Source organism: Diabrotica undecimpunctata, chromosome 2 (assembly GCF_040954645.1).
Source record: "Diabrotica undecimpunctata isolate CICGRU chromosome 2, icDiaUnde3, whole genome shotgun sequence".
Lineage (NCBI taxonomy): Eukaryota > Metazoa > Arthropoda > Insecta > Coleoptera > Chrysomelidae > Diabrotica > Diabrotica undecimpunctata.
Window position 1 is genome coordinate 131,311,766 of NC_092804.1, and position 16,171 is coordinate 131,327,936.

The 16,171-nt window shown below is 32.7% G+C and overlaps 1 protein-coding gene across 1 annotated transcript; it reads right to left on the reverse strand.

Moving 5' to 3' along the window:
* Positions 1-343: 343 nt before the first annotated feature.
* Positions 344-7,741, reverse strand: Vps24 (vacuolar protein sorting 24). Its single transcript, XM_072523493.1, has 4 exons — positions 7,618-7,741; positions 7,499-7,559; positions 7,263-7,442; positions 344-2,451 (listed from the first exon to the last, which is right to left on the reverse strand). Exons 1-4 carry the CDS (start codon positions 7,660-7,662, stop codon positions 2,072-2,074), a joined length of 666 nt encoding a protein of 221 aa, XP_072379594.1. The 5' UTR covers positions 7,663-7,741; the 3' UTR covers positions 344-2,071.
* Positions 7,742-16,171: the final 8,430 nt, after the last annotated feature.

The following is a 16,171-nucleotide window of genomic DNA, read 5'->3' on the forward strand; positions in this document are numbered from 1 at the left end:
TTTGTATATAAAATCAGAATTAAGGCTGAAGATCTAATAGCTGACATTCCAGTATATGACAAAGCTTTCATATCTATAAACACCATCTAAGAATAAGTTAGAATTCTTACAAAAATTTTTGGTTTGAAGGCCGGTATTTTCCTTAAAAATAAAAGAGGTTAACATAGTTCTCAACACCGAAATTTACCTCAAAACATTTATAATTCTATATATATATATATATATATATATATATATATATATATATATATATATATATATATATATATATATATATATATATATATATATATATATATATATATATATATATATATATATATATATATATATATATATATATATATATATATATATATTAAAAGACAGAACCTCACTTTATAGTCTTAAAAAATCAAAAAAACAAAAAAACATCTTCCTAAAAAATTTTAATATAAAAAAAATTTACCAGATGGTTAAGGAAAAATATCGAGATCATCATACACATAATACAACCTTTAATATAAAGTCCTGAGTTTTCTGCTAAATTAAAATGTTTACGACACTGAAAACGATGCTAGATATAAGAATCATCACTACCACGAATGCAATTTGAAAAAGAACTTTATTCCAAACTCAAAAATCTCGTCAATATGTGGTGATATTTGGTTGACATTTGACTACAAACCGTGTGTACTCTTTACAATTGTCTATGTATTTTTAATATTCCTTTCCCCAGTCCAATGGATATTTTATCCACTTCGTTGTTAATTAACACATGGTAGATTCAAAGCTAGTTTAGGAATCCCGAGAAGAATTTGATAGACTGGCGGAATATAACAGTGCCACACTGGTGTGCAGTGGCACTGATGTGTCAGGTCATCGCAAATACATGGCAATAAACGAGCTCGAGCGTTTACCAGAAGAGGATCAAGAGCAGGAGTGCCAAAAAGCACCGTCCTCGACAGGAAAAAGACTGGATACGAAAATAACTTTTACTGGGAAAGTATAACCGGTCAAGTACATGGCAAAATGTATAGGGGGCGGATATGCGCTAATAGAACTGAAGTATTATTGAAACAGTTAACTAAAGCTTGCATGATTGCGAGGCATTAGATCCTCTAGGAACACTTTTTGGAGACTATTAAGTCAGTCCAAACACATGTAATACTAGACCTTTACAAGCTGGTACAGGGTTCCAGAATTCTGGAATAGGTATCATGGGTGGGTATACCTTATGAATCTCCATCTTTAGTTCTTAGTGTGGATATTTTTTGTTCTATTCGCTTTGCTAGCATTCCTACTTGATGGAAAAAGTACTTAAACAGTTTACTAAATGAAGGATTTGTCATAAAACCAGTTGAACAAACGGAGAGAATAGAAGCTTCAGAAACAACAGAAAGGTAAAGCAGTTAGACCAGATGATATCCATGGGAAAGTGTGGACAGATTTAGGAGAGATAGGAACAAGTTGGATAACAGGTTTATATAACCAACAAAACCAGCACCCTTGTAATATTTTTTTTGTAATGTCCCCAACATGTAGGCTGATTAACAAACTTAAATCAATATACTCCTATTTAATTTTACACACGTTTTATTATGAGGGTAAAAAAGTAAATATAGCAATGTAAAATATCTACTTCAAACCACAAATTCACTGAACAGTTTTAAAAATAACAAAGCATACTGTACAATCGAAAATAGAAAGTTTACTCTTCGTGTTGTATAACATTTTCAAAGTTATTGAACCCAACCCTGAATGGGTTTCATAGAATAATTACCCGTTTCCTAGTTAGGCATTGATCAAGACATATAAAATATCGTTGTGTAAATATCTATTTCGTATTACTTTGATGTAATTAATTTAGTATTCACACTAATAAAAATCTGTTAAACAACTGTAACAATATCTATGATAACACATACTGAATACATTTACAAATAAATGTTTAATAACTGTCTGTTTCTGAGTATCAAATATTATAAGAATACTTAATACAATTTTTTAAAAAACATTGTTACTATATCACAAATAGTAAAATCTAGAAATTCACAACAAATGTTTCATTACGCAGAATATTGAATAATTCTTAAGACTTGAGAGCAGCCAACCTACTTTGCATTTCTTCAATTTCCTCTTCATCCTCTTGCGGTTCTTCCACAGACCGCGATGGTTTAGGTCCAACCTGTTCCGCTGGTTCTGTAGGAGGTAGGGGAGCTTCTCCAATTTTTCCTTCCGTAATTTCAAACAGAACTTTATCGATTTCACTCTGTGCTGCCTCTTCCATTTCTTCAGTGTCTTCTAGGTCTTCCATTGTTTCATCTAACATTTCTTCTATTATTCCAGCTTTCATCATTTCTTTGGACATCTCTTGCATTGTCTGAGCTACTTCTGGAACCCTTACAAGACGTTGCATGGCTTGCATTACTTCGGTTGATTTTTGAAGGGCGCCTGCTATCCTCAATGTAGCTAAAATTATGTATAATCAGGTCAGTCAACATTTTTCAAAAAATAAAATAATTGCCAGTAAACAACTCTTTTTAGTAATTATTTGTTTTCAAGGTGATTTTTATCGAAAAAATATACTACTACTACTTCCCAAAATTATCGCACCACCTTAAATGTACCATAAGTTTGAAGCTATTTTTCTTCTGAATGGATGATTGGATTTTGATGATTTTTTTCTCATGTTATTTCTAATCCTAAGTTTTTAGTTAAATCTAATCCTAATTTCTAAGTTAATTCTATTTCTAATAAATCACTGTATTAATGTTTCCCGAAAAATATTAACGTTTTACCCATATACAGGGTGTAAAACTAAAGTTGTATTTTTTCATTGTATTTTGAAACACCCTGTGGAATTTATTAGAAAGAAACAGTAAATCTTATTAATATTTTAAGATAGTTCCATCCTTCCTCAAAATTTTAGCAAAAAAATTATCTAGATATATCTATTATCAAAGATTATACAGAACTTTAAATGTATTAAGTTTTTATTAACATTTAAATCAAAGAAAACACTACTTACATACACTTTATTGGCATTTAATACAACTAAAGCCTACGAAAACATAATCTAAATAATTGTTAACAATTGCCTCTCCCAAAAACACTTAATAACGAGTATTTCCACCTCTACGTCTAATTACTTTTTCACAGAGTCGAGGCATACTTAAAATCAGGCGGCGTATTTGGTCTTGATTAATTACATCCCAAACTTCTCTTACCATTCTATCTTACCATTCTATGTCGTCAAGAGAGACAGGTGGTGGTTGTCGGCTCCTGAGTTGGCTATCAATAATATCCCACAAATTCTCTATGGGATTTAGATCAGGACTGCAAAGAGGCCAGTTCATAGTTTGTATTCCAACCTCGTCCAAATAATCACGGACCACATATGCAACATGTGGTCGAGCGTTATCATGCATTCAAAGAAAATTATTTTCTATGTAAGGAGCAAATGGAACTACATGGCTAAACAAAATGTCTGTAATAGACCTTTCACTTGTTAAGGAACCTCTTCGTAAAGCAACAAAGTCCGAAATATTCCTGCCCAAAATATCTCGTTTCATCAGTGAACAACACGAACTCCCAGTGATTAACATTTCAGTCAAGATGCTCTCTGGCAAATTGTAATCTACTTTTACGATGATTTACGTTTAAATCTGGTGTTCTGACTGGTATCAGCGAGACGCCTTTGTATATTGTTTCTACTAATTTGAATACTATGAACATCTGCCTCTTGTATTTGTAAATGTCTCATTGTGACAAAACGTTTTCTTACAGCACGAAGCCTAATTTTGGCGTGGTGTTGTGAGTTTTCTTCTTCCTTGTCCACGCCATCTGAACACATTCATCTCGGCTCAGATTTCTTGAAATACACTCCATGTCAACTAACTCACAGACACAAAACAGCAAAACAATTTATTGAATTGTAAACAATGTTCACAGTCTAAAACCGTTCTGTCAAATTGTTTGATTCTTCATAGCCAACTAACTGCTTCCATTAATGAGTATTACAATTTAATAAAATCATGTTATGCTTTGAACATACTTTTCCTTTTTGATAATAAAGATATCGATGATTTTTTTACAAATATGTTGCAAAAATGAAGCTATATCGAAATATTAATGATATAGCGAATGCTTTTAATAAATTCCACAGTTCCACAATTTTACATTAACATTAACAGAAATTACATTAACATTGACATTAACAGAAATTACATTCACATTGACATTAAAACAAATTTTAAACTTAATAGGATTAAAAAAGAATAATTTACATTTGATGGATTTTTTATTGCCAAAAATGTTGAATAAAACCTGAATGAAATTGACTAGGGAAACTATTCAAATAATGCAAGTCTTTTGGAGATTCATGTATGAGTAAAGAATAATGGATAATCCAGTTTAACAGGCTGACTACCACAAAAAATGTTTAAAAAAGTCCCTGGTGCCAAGTTAAAAAAAGTGCATCTGGCAACCAACTGAAATACTTCCATTACTAATATTTCACCAGTTTCATTTATTAGTCCCAATTTTTTAAAAAATATGTCAGCGGTCGATTTATTAAAATTATTTAAATCGTCAAAATAAATAACAAATAATGAAGTTGCAAATTGATAATTTGCGATTTTTTTTCACAGTTTCACGGTTACAAAAAATTTTGTTTTCTTTTTCAGACGACGAACCTAATGATTTTTCCTTTGATTCTGACCTAGACCTTATATTCTTACCGTCCAACGATGAAGAAATTGCATATAACTCCGATGGGTCAGAAGCAAAAGAAGATATAAATTTGAAAAATAAACGTAAAAAGCTAAACACTCTTGTTGCAAAAAGAGAAAGTGGTAATGAGCCATGCTGTTCTAAGTCACTTTCCAGCCGAGATAACATTCCCAAAGAAATACACTCTTTGGGTGAAAATTCAAAAAATATTGTCCAACTACAGCCTTTGGAATCGAACAGTGCTATTTCCTCGGAAGAATTAGATGACTTTTTTTAAGTTACAATTCATCAACAAAAACCAACAAAACATTATCATCAGAGCAAAATGACGATCACCCAAGCCAGAAAAATTCTGTTGATGGATACGAACAACTCTCATGGAAAAAACCTATTGGCAACCACAAGATTTTCAACTATTCTGCGGAAGCTGGATTACAGGCAAATTACGCTGCAGCTCTTATACAACATTTGTCACCCTATAATTTTTTTCAATTACTCTCTCTAGGAGAGAGTAATACCTTTCATCAATAGAGAGATGATTCAAGTGAATGTAATGATGGGACTGAATGAAGGCAAAAGACAAAAATTAAATTTCAGAACTGCTTCAGGGACTTTAAGCACTGATTCGGGTGTGTTTTAAGCTGAAAAGATGTCAAAATCAGAAGGATGTTCAAAATGTCTCTATATTAAAACTATGAAAAACATAATAACTAACAAAATTTATGCAGTTTTTTAGGGTATAATCAGTAATGTTGTTATCACACAATTTTAAAATCTTTATATTGCTAATAAACTTATTTCTTACCTTAAATATAATTTAAATATCACCCAACCTAATTTACAGAGCAATTTTTTTTGCTCAAACTTCAAAACATACAGTTAGAACCAAGTGTTATAGTATTTTTTGAACAATTTTCCTTTTCAAAGCAGTGAAAATTCTTCAATTTTCAAATTTAAATATCATTCGTTACAAATCCTTTTTCAAAAGGGAATGATATTAATGATCTGAGTGTATTGTTTGATAGTTCTTTTTCATTATTATTTATTATCATATTCATATTTTTACAAATAGAGCTTCCTTGGTTTTATTAGTAAAAACTCACAAGATATCTGCATTTAGAGTTTTGTATGTAACTCTTGTCCAGTTATTTTATCTTACTTTTTCATAGTATGATCTTATTAGTTAAAGGACAATTAAACCTTTAGAAGAATTACAAACAAGTTACTCAGAACTTGTGTTTAAAGATTAAACTTATAATATTTATCTAAGATGAAACTAAGTTCAATAGAGAGATGATCAAAGATCAAGTCAATTTTTGAGGACTGCAAAACTAGATGTGATTTAATTTTTATTTTTAATCTACTTAATTATGGTATTAACTGTTCTGATTTATTAGCTTCAGACAAATATATATATTTTTAGACGACATATCACTACTTTCTATACAATGCCACCATACCAAGTATCATAACTTTTGTCCCTTAACCCTTTCAGCGCTGTTAAAATTCTCAGTCATTTGTGAACATTAAAAGATGTCATGTGCCCTCACCAAAGTAAGTAAGTACAGTACATATTTCGACATTCTCAGCACTGAAAGCATTAAACAGAATTTGGCAAATGATTTTAATTGATACTACTCGTATAATATGACTTATGAGTTTTCAATAATTAAGCAGGGACGATTTTCACATTTGGTCCCATTGAAGATAGCTATAATTGAGCTGTCAATTAAAGTTCATAGAACAAAATGTTGGCGCTTGACTGTGTTGCCATGTTTTTTTTAATAAATCGGGAAAGAGCATGTGATTTATAATTAATAAAAATCCAATAGAACGTTAACAAACTAATAGTAAAAAAGAAATTCTTTCAAAAAATAATAAGAATAGTATTCAGGTACTTTCCACAGACATCTGGTGACCATCTGAAACAATCTGGCAACTGGTGGTTTGAAGATTCCCAAATCTATTAGCTTATTATCAAAGGCAAATGCCAAAAAAACGTTGTAATAATTAACTGCAATTAATATGAGAAGAAACGAGTATTTATTCGTTTGTGTTGTATATAAAAAAATAAAAAACTTGCATAATTCATATAATAATATAATAAAAATGTATTTTTGAAACCTTCTCTATTTGTAATTGAAGCCTACAACATATACATTATATATAAAGACATGACAACACAGTCAAACATCAAAAATTTGTTTTGTGAATTTAATTCACAGCTCCTTTGTAGCTATCTTCAATGGGACCAAATGTGAAAATCGTCCATTAAGCAGTGTTTGACTTAGTATATTAAGAATGAAATGTGAATCCTAATAATGTTACATTATTAATTTTTGTTTGAATTATTTATAATTATTGATTGTTATTAAGTTGTGGTTAGCACATTGTAGTTTTTAAAAAAATGAGAATATTCCATAAATAAATAAATATACTACTCCTTAAAGTTTGTTAATTAGATGATTCCATCTGCTGAATAGGTTTTCTAGATAACCTTGGCATATAATTAAAATTAGTATTTTTTTTTAATGGATACTTATTCTCACCTAACTGATTCTTCATTTGTAACATTACTGAATTAAGGTGGGCTTTAGAAGTATATATTTTGTTAATGGCTTTTCTAGAATGTATAATTTCTCTTGCCAAAATCAGGCAGGTGTCCTTGTCACTTTTTTTGGCTGCCTCTTTCAGTGTTCTTTTGACTTTTTCCTCTTCGCGTTGAATGGCTAAAATCAACAAACAGTTTCAATATTTATATCTAAAAATTTGAACATTTATTTACCTCTAATTTGTCTGTCAAGTTGATAGCCTTCTTTCCTTAATTTATGATTCCATTCTGTAACCTGTTCAAAAGTTTTAAAATGATTACTAGATCACTAAGAACAATAAAAATAAGCCTACCAAATCTTTGGGATTTCTTTCTGGTGTTTTTCCAAATAATCCCATATTTTTCACTTAGTTTTAAACCTTTTTATCAAATAGCTCCTCTAGAATGAATAATTTCTATTTTGATTTTTGACACATGCATTGACGTATTATGTCACGCCTTTTCAAAACATTTGTACTAGGCAATACATAATACATACATAACTGTTATAGTGGTTATATTAATTTGTTTATAAGTTATTTGTTTATAGTCCGCAATATTTGATATATTTTCCATAAATGATACAATTTTAAGGTGGTGAATCATACAGAATTTAAATTTTAATATTTATTTCGCTCATTCATTTCATTGATAAGAAATATTAAAATATGTAAAGAGTACAAACATCTCAGGTGTGTAATATACAAAGAAGGAACTACGAGGATAGACATATATAGAATAAAGCTCAGCAGGGCCAAAGACGATAAGCAATTTAAAACTCTTTATTATGATCTAAAAATATTCCACAAGAAACCAAAATGACAATCTATCAAATATCGGTAGAGGCTATCATGACTTATAAGGCCAAATTATCAAGAAAGGATAAAAAAGAATTGAAGTAGATGAACAACTTACCTAAATGAAGATATTTGAAGCAGGATAAATACTCTATATTCCTCTGTAGAGAGGGTTGTAACTATAACTGTAACTGGTATGGTCATGTAAAACGAATGGATGAAGATGGATGGCCAAGGCAAGCAATATGTTACATACCACATCAAAGAAGAAAAAAAAAGGAAAGCCGTCGCTTGTCTGGGAACAGTATATAAGGCAGATAAGAAGATATAGAGCCATCGAAAAAAAAAAAAAAACAAAAAGAGGGACAGAAATTTTTTTTTCTAAATGTGATTATGAACGCAGAAAGTTACCTATATGATTTTCTTGATGATCTAGCAATAATTGAACGATAGGAAACTTGGGACCAACATTATGGCTTGACAAATTATTGTAAAATAAATGTTTTAGATTTTGATCTATACACTTACTACAATTTTAGGTTGATAAGGAAGGAGGTTAAGAGGAGTTAGACAGGGATGTGTTTTATCGCCACTTTTGTTTAACTTATATTCTGAAGAAATTTTCCAAAACACGCTCAATAATATCAAAGCGGGAGTTACCGTTAATGGAAAATTAATTAACAACTTACGAAATGCAGACGACACTGTGATCATAGCAACGAGTATAGAAGATCTACAACATCTTATCGAAAGCTTAAGTATGAATAGTGCTGAGATGAGAATTACTATAAACGCTTAAAAACGAAGTACATGCCAATTACAAAAAGACCACAAAATATACATCACCTATTGACAATCAATGGTAACGTGATAGAACAAGTAGAAAAATATCAGTACTTGGGAACTTTGATCAATGAAACCAATGATCATACTGCAGAAATAAATAGGTGAGTAGAGATTGCCAGATCAGCATTTATACGAATGAAGCCACTCCTAATGTGCAAAAATCTAAATTTGGCGATCAGACTACGTACCATACGCTGTTATATATTTTCAATATTATTATATGGAGCTGAGACTTGGACATTAAAAAAATGAGGTTAGTCTTTGTATGTGGGTATATTTTATTTTATAAAAACCCTTAAAAGGGTAACATTACAAGCACGAACGTTTTCGGAACAACTGTTCCATCATCAGGTTAAAATACAGGTTACCATGCCTGAGCCACCAAAATATTTGGGTAAAAACCCTTTAAAATGTAATGTGTTACCAAAGATTGTACATGTTGTTAATTATATTATATGATGTTTAATATTTTAATTAGATTTTACTTCAGGTAACATACACCCATGCTTAAGTGAGTTCCAGTGTCCGGAGAGTAAACCTCTTCAAACGGACTACGGTTGGCAACATTAAAAAAATGCAATTTAAAAAGAATCGAGGCTTTCGAACTCTGGTTATACCGCAGAGTATTAAAAATATCATGGACTGATAGAATTACAAATAAAGAAGTAATGGAGAGGGTTGGTAAAGAAACAGAACTAATCACCACTATACAAACCAGAAAACTGGAATATCTAGGAAACGTGATGAGGGTACCAATATATGAAATTTTGAGACTCATAATACAGGGAAAGATTCAAGGAAGATCTGTTGGCCGAAGGCAGAACTCATGGTTGAAGAATCTACGTGATTGGTATCAATGCAGATCGATTGATTTTTTTTGAGCAGCCAGCTCAAAAATAAAAAATAGCCATTATGATTGCCAACCTCCGTAGGGAGACGGAACTCTAAGAAGAAGAAGGAGGTTATGGACTTTCTTTGGCTTCCGAGGACACTAGATCTTATCCCTCTTAAAGTCTTTTGGTGAGACTGCTTCAGAACAAAGGTTTACTTTAAGAGGAAATTTTTAACGGTTGATTATCTTGAAAGAGTAATAAAAGAAAGTTATTACGCCTAATATAACTTACTTTACTTTTTCGTGTCTGGATCCGACTACAGTTTTTCTGCCCAATATCGGGCTACGTCTACACCCTTGGTATTTGCGAGCCATAAATCATCGAGGGTGCACTGTGATGGGCAAAGTCTGCATACTCTCAGGTGCTCCACGTTCTGTATTTCTCCACATTCACAAAGTGCGTCGCTGTCTGTCTTGATGCCCCATTTAATGAGGTTGTGTTTTACAGGGGCAACACCTGTGCGTATACGATTCAGTGTCCGCCAGGTTCTCCAGTCCAGGTTCATTCCATTAGGTCGTTCTGGATGTAGGGGGAACAGTTCGGGTGGTTCGACGCTGACATTTCTCATAAACCTTTTCCTTGATTTAAGTCGGCTGATTCCTGGCGGTTGGAAGACCTAAAAAAAGATGGGAAGACGAAGTCGATGAGGATACCAGGAACTGCCTGGGAACGCGTTCATGGAAAAGAACAGCGATAAATCGAGATGATTGGAGAAGCCTGTTGAAGGAGGCCAAGGCCCGATTTGGGCTGTAGCGCCATTGGATGGATGGATGGATGGATTCCTGGCGGTTCGTCAAACCCGTATAATTGGTGCCTTCCATCGAAAGTTTGCCTGAACTTCTCCACATATTGTGAGGCGCATCTACGGTCATCTGGTGATGAGAATCCAGCTACCCGATACAGTAGGGGAAGGGGGGTAGGCTTCATACAACCGGTAATTATTCTGCATGTTTCATTTAACGCCAAATTAATATAACTAAAAAAATGTCATTAAGGAATTTAATTGAAGAATATTCGCTTGTTTAGATATGAACGGTGGATATGTTGAAGTTAAAGTTACGTTTAAAACTATATTTTTACGGATGTAATCTTTGCTACATTGATAAGTAGTCGAGTCAATGAAACATCGGCACAGTAAGATGGATTTACATGCAGTTTGGTGCATTCGATTCATGAGATCGTCAGGAAATTTTATGAACTAATGCGATCATGAAGAAATAAAAAATGGCATTTGGAAAATGCATTTTCCAGAGTTGCAAATTTGAAAAATTTTAACCCGGCAAATATTAAATAAAATACGTCCAATTTTCTACTTGGGGTTTTGGGTGTCGCTGAACACAAATATCATTAGGCGAAGGCCTCCGATGTACCTGGTGCCCAGGGCGTCATCGTACTTACCTCAACTCTGAAAGTTTTATGCAGATTCCATACAAAATCATACGAAACTCGTTTCTCGGGGGTTTTCGAGGTCGCTGAATACGAATATCCTGTTGGCAATGGTGAGGAGTGCAATAAAAATTTAATAATATATGTAAAAAAATTTACAAGATCACTCATTATTAGTAATAAGGGATAGTTTGAATTATGAATCACCAATCGCTATAATAATAACTCTTGTACCGGAAGGTAAGTAGTATTTTGTTTATTTCTAATTTATTACAATTCAACAGATTTTTTCTCTTACCAATTTGTGGGTTGTTACTCTGTCTGCTAATGCAATTTATGCATATTGATTAACACAGACATGTAATATTGGCATAATTACTAAAACCTTTTTTTGATCTATAACTTTTTTGATCTATATCCTTATAAGACAGAACCCTAATATGGGCTTTTTATAATTTCAGCATTTAATTTACTTTGTACCACTGACCTGATGATGCTTTGCAAATTTTAGAAAGCGAAACCGGTCGTCTTGGGTAGTAAAATTAAACTGATTGTGAGTAAGTCTAATTTATTTCTTTTTTACCTCTTGTAAAAAAATTTATTTAAAAAAAGTATAAAAAAAAAACAAATTATTCAATATAGACTACAAGCAAATGAAATATTTTTAAGGGGTCATTTTACCCAGCATGAATCATATATGAATCAATACTACAATATGTAATAACAACTTTAGAAACTATGCCGTCAATTTTTATCGGCACAGGTGGCTACAAAGGTAAGGTAAATTTATCACTAAAGGGGGTGGGGTATTGTACGTAATAGCAGGGACAATCTTTGATTTTCGGAAAGTTTTTACCACATTTTTGGCAATTTGATGCAGTATGGCATTCATACACGTAGTTTCGAATATTTATTTAATTCAAATTACTTTTTTTGCAGTGCCGTACATATCGGCTGGTACAGGGGTGAGAAATCTAGGGCGCAACCCTTGATCTAACCCCTATTCGTAGAGGTCGTTAAAAAATGAAAGGCATTAATTCTGGCAAATGGTTACTTGATGCGTAAAAGAATTTTTGGCAACAATGTTGTTTAAAAGTTATGGTTCTTGCAAATGTTTACCTAAGAGCAGTTATAATACTATTTAACTCCTTATCTGAAGTACAGAATAATAAACAATCAGAATGCCCACTCTGCTTGTCAAGATATTATCTGTTGTGCATAGAAAAATTAACGCGGTTTAATTTATTTACAGCAACCATAGACATAATATGCACTATTTTATTCGTACTTTTAGTTGAAGAATAGATTAAATTATTTCAAATTTACTAAATTATTAATCTCTAAAAATTCAAATTACAGTTCTGTCGTAGCTTGTCACAAATTTCTCAATCCGATTTCTGTGTTTCCGTTTAAAATAATGACGATCTCGTGCTGACAAACTTCAAAGGCGGCATCTGAGAGTGGGCATTCTGATTGTTATTTATTCTGTGCCTGAAGGGATCATCAGTTCTACTAACTTTATTTACTTTACTAAAATTTTTAAATTTGCAACTATACTTTGTCTCAAAGTGACTAGTCTGTACGGGGTAAGATATGCAATGCTAACCTTATGGGAATTTCGCGAAGACGTTGCCAGTTTTATGTAGTGAGCGATGGTATTCTCTATTGTCTATTTTTCAAAATAAACGGAATAAACCAGGAGTTCTCAACAAGTCCTCATGTACAATTTTATGTAATTTACAAATATCGTTTGCTAATAATTTTACATAATACTATACATTATTTGTTTCTGATAGTAACTTATCAACTTTTATCTTTTTTAGTAGCAGTAATATAGTAAAACGTGCATTAAATAAAGATTTGTTTCAAAGTTTAAAATAATTTCGGTAATTTCTACTAACTGCCAAATTTAAAATGTTATTTATGTCCCTGCGGTGGTAATTACTGCCATAATGTGTAAGGAATTTGTAATTTTGGTTGACATCAACTGCAAATACTTTCTTCTAAGTTATTCACTAATTAAGAAGCAATTAGATTAATTCTTGTACAGAATATGTTTAAAAGCTTGATACATCCAGGACCTTAATTAGTCTTTATTTGTTCTTCGGAGCGTGTAAACATATTCGAGTTACGATTATTTGTATCATCTTGGATGTACTGTTACTGTTTTGTTATTGTTACTATTTGTTGGTGGCTGTTGTTGTGATTTGCTGTTGGCAATTATTGTTATTTTCTGTTGTTGGCTATTGTTATATTTGACGCCGAATTTTACCGCAAAATGCAGGAAATTGTTCAATGGAAACGTGGAAAAGCTCTGAGACTTTCAGAAAAGCAGATACTAATACTACTACTACTACTATCGGTTTACAGCGTTCTCCGACGCCTTCCGACTCCTAACCGCCATTCTTCTCTATTCAGCCATAGGTATTTCTCTTTCCTCTAGTTCTTTTTCAATTCCCTCTCTCCAGCTTTTTCTCGGCCTTCCTCTTTTCCTTCTCCCTTGTGGTGTCCACGTCAAAATCTGTTTTGGAATCCTGTCATCTGGCATTCTCTGTACATGGCCGTACCATATTAACTGTTTTGTTTTTATGTCATCAACTATTGTATGCTTGACTCCCATCATTTCACGTATTCTCTCATTTGGTATCCGATCTCTTCTTGATTTTCCTGCTGCTCTTCTCCAGAAGTCCATTTCTGTTGCTAGTAACAGTTTCTCTGTTCTTTGTTTCATTTGCCAAACTTCGCTGCCATATGTGATTACACTTTTAAGTATGGTGTTGTATATGAGTTGTTTGTTCGCTTTAGATATTGTTTGGTCCCACAGAATTCCGTTCATCATGGATATGGCTTTTCTACCCTGTATGTTTCTGTCTTTTATAGCAGCATCGAGTGTTCCATCTTGAGTTATCTTCATACCCAGATACTTGTATTCATTACAGTTTCTAATTTCTACCCCATCGTCTAATATAATGGACTGTTTTGTCCCTCCAATACACATGGCTTCAGTTTTCTTAATGTTGACTTCGAGACCCCATTTGTTATATTCTTCTATTAGCTTCCGAGTCATGTAACTCAAGTCGTCATGATCCTGAGCAATTAGTATTTGGTCATCAGCGAAACATAAGGGGTACAGTGTAGTCTCGTCATTGAGAGGAATTCCCATGCCATTACATTTTCTTTTCCACAGCTTGAGTGCTTGTTCCAGATAAATTTTGAAAAGGGTAGGCGAAATACAGCAACCCTGCTTTAGTCCTTTCGTGACCTTAAATCCTTCAGATATCCTTGATCCAGTTGTTGCTTAATGTTGGTTTGCTGTAGGGTTGACCATAGTTTACTTAGGGGTACACTGTCATATGCTTTTTGTAAGTCTACGTACGTATCAGGTGAACTTCTTTATTGACGGCTGTTTTTTTTTCAATAACTTGCGTAATAGAGTACAGGTGGTCTACTGTGGATCGCCCAGCTCTAAAACCAGCTTGTTTCTCTGCTTCGTAATCTCTATAGTCATTTTCTATTTTGTTCTTAATAAGTTTCCCATACATCCTACTTATTGTGCTGTTTACCGCAATTCCTCTGTAATTTTCACACTGATCCTTGCTGACCCTTTTGTGGATAGTTGACATGATAGATAATTTCCACTCTTTGTAATGGTGATGAATTTATACGTATACCTATCGTGTTGTCTTCCATGTTAGCAAATTCTGGTCTTTGTTCTGTTAGTAATTTTTTGAAATATTCTTCCCATTTTTCTGTTGTTATTGGTGATATAACGTCTTTTTTCATATTATTTCTCATACTTTTAATCAATCTCCAACTCTCTGTGCTTCTTCTACCTCCTATGTAGGTGTTGATCTTTTGGCAGTTCTGTTCCCATGATTCGTTCTTTTTTTGAGTGATCTTTTTTCTTACTTTGGCTTGTGCTTCTTTGTAAATTGTTTTATCGTTTTCTGTTTTTGTTGTTAAGAATGTTTGGTATTTCCGACGTTTATCTTTAATTTCCTTCTCTATTTCTTCATCCCACCAGTATGGTTTTATTCCTTTATGATTTTCGTCACATTTCCCCAGTGCTTCTTCTGCTGCTAAATGAATCGCCCTTTTGATGTGTTCGTAGTGTTCTTCGGTATTTTCGAAATTACCCATTTCTAATTTCTGGTCTAATCGTTTTTTATACAGTAGCTTTACACTCTCATGGTTTACTGTCTAGGTTGTAGCGTACTTGTTTTATTAACTGATTTGACTCGATGTGCTCTTTTTCTTTTTCGTACCTGTTTGGAAGTATCGTTTTAACTTTTAGAAAATGATGATCGGTGCCAGATGATGGCCCTCTGGCTACTCGAACATCTTGTATTTTAATTTTAGTTCTCTGTCTTACAATGCTATAATCTATTATATATTTCAGATTTCTGGTCTGTTGTATCCACGTGTATTTGTGTATATCGCGATGTGGATAAAATCCATTTAATATTTTTAAGTTATTTTGGGTGCATGTTGTTATTAATCTGGTTCCATTATCATTTCTGGTATTTTCACCGTGTGTTCCTACCACTTTGTTGTTCAATTTCCATCCAACTCTGCTGTTGAAGTCTCCTAGAAGTATGATCTCCCTAGATGTTCCTACTTTTATAATTTCATCGTTCAGTTGTTCGAAAAATGTATCTTTACTGTTGACCAATGCGTCCTTATTAATTCCATATACACCTAGTATGGCTATTCTGCTTCCTTTTATCGTGATGTTCATTTTTATCAATCTCTGATTTATTGCTTCCCAAGAGGTAATATGTCTTCTTAAAGTTTTGCGAATAACAATAGCAACACCTTGTTGTGCTCTTTGGTCTTTAGTTACTCCACCATAGAACAGGTCATAGTAACCCCACTTTTCAGAACCCATACCTTTCTTTTTAGTTTCTGTAAGTACCGCGATATCTATCTCTGCATTTTTGAGTTCT

Bases quoted from the DNA above. Each gene is read 5' to 3' on its own strand.
- Vps24 (XM_072523493.1), bottom strand. From the start codon at position 7,662: ATGGGATTATTTGGAAAAACACCAGAAAGAAATCCCAAAGATTTG. The intron at 7,560-7,617 runs GTAGGCTTATTT...ACTTTTGAACAG, and splicing joins AAAGAAATCCCAAAGATTTG to GTTACAGAATGGAATCATAA. The intron at 7,443-7,498 runs GTAAATAAATGT...TGTTGATTTTAG, and splicing joins ACTTGACAGACAAATTAGAG to CCATTCAACGCGAAGAGGAA.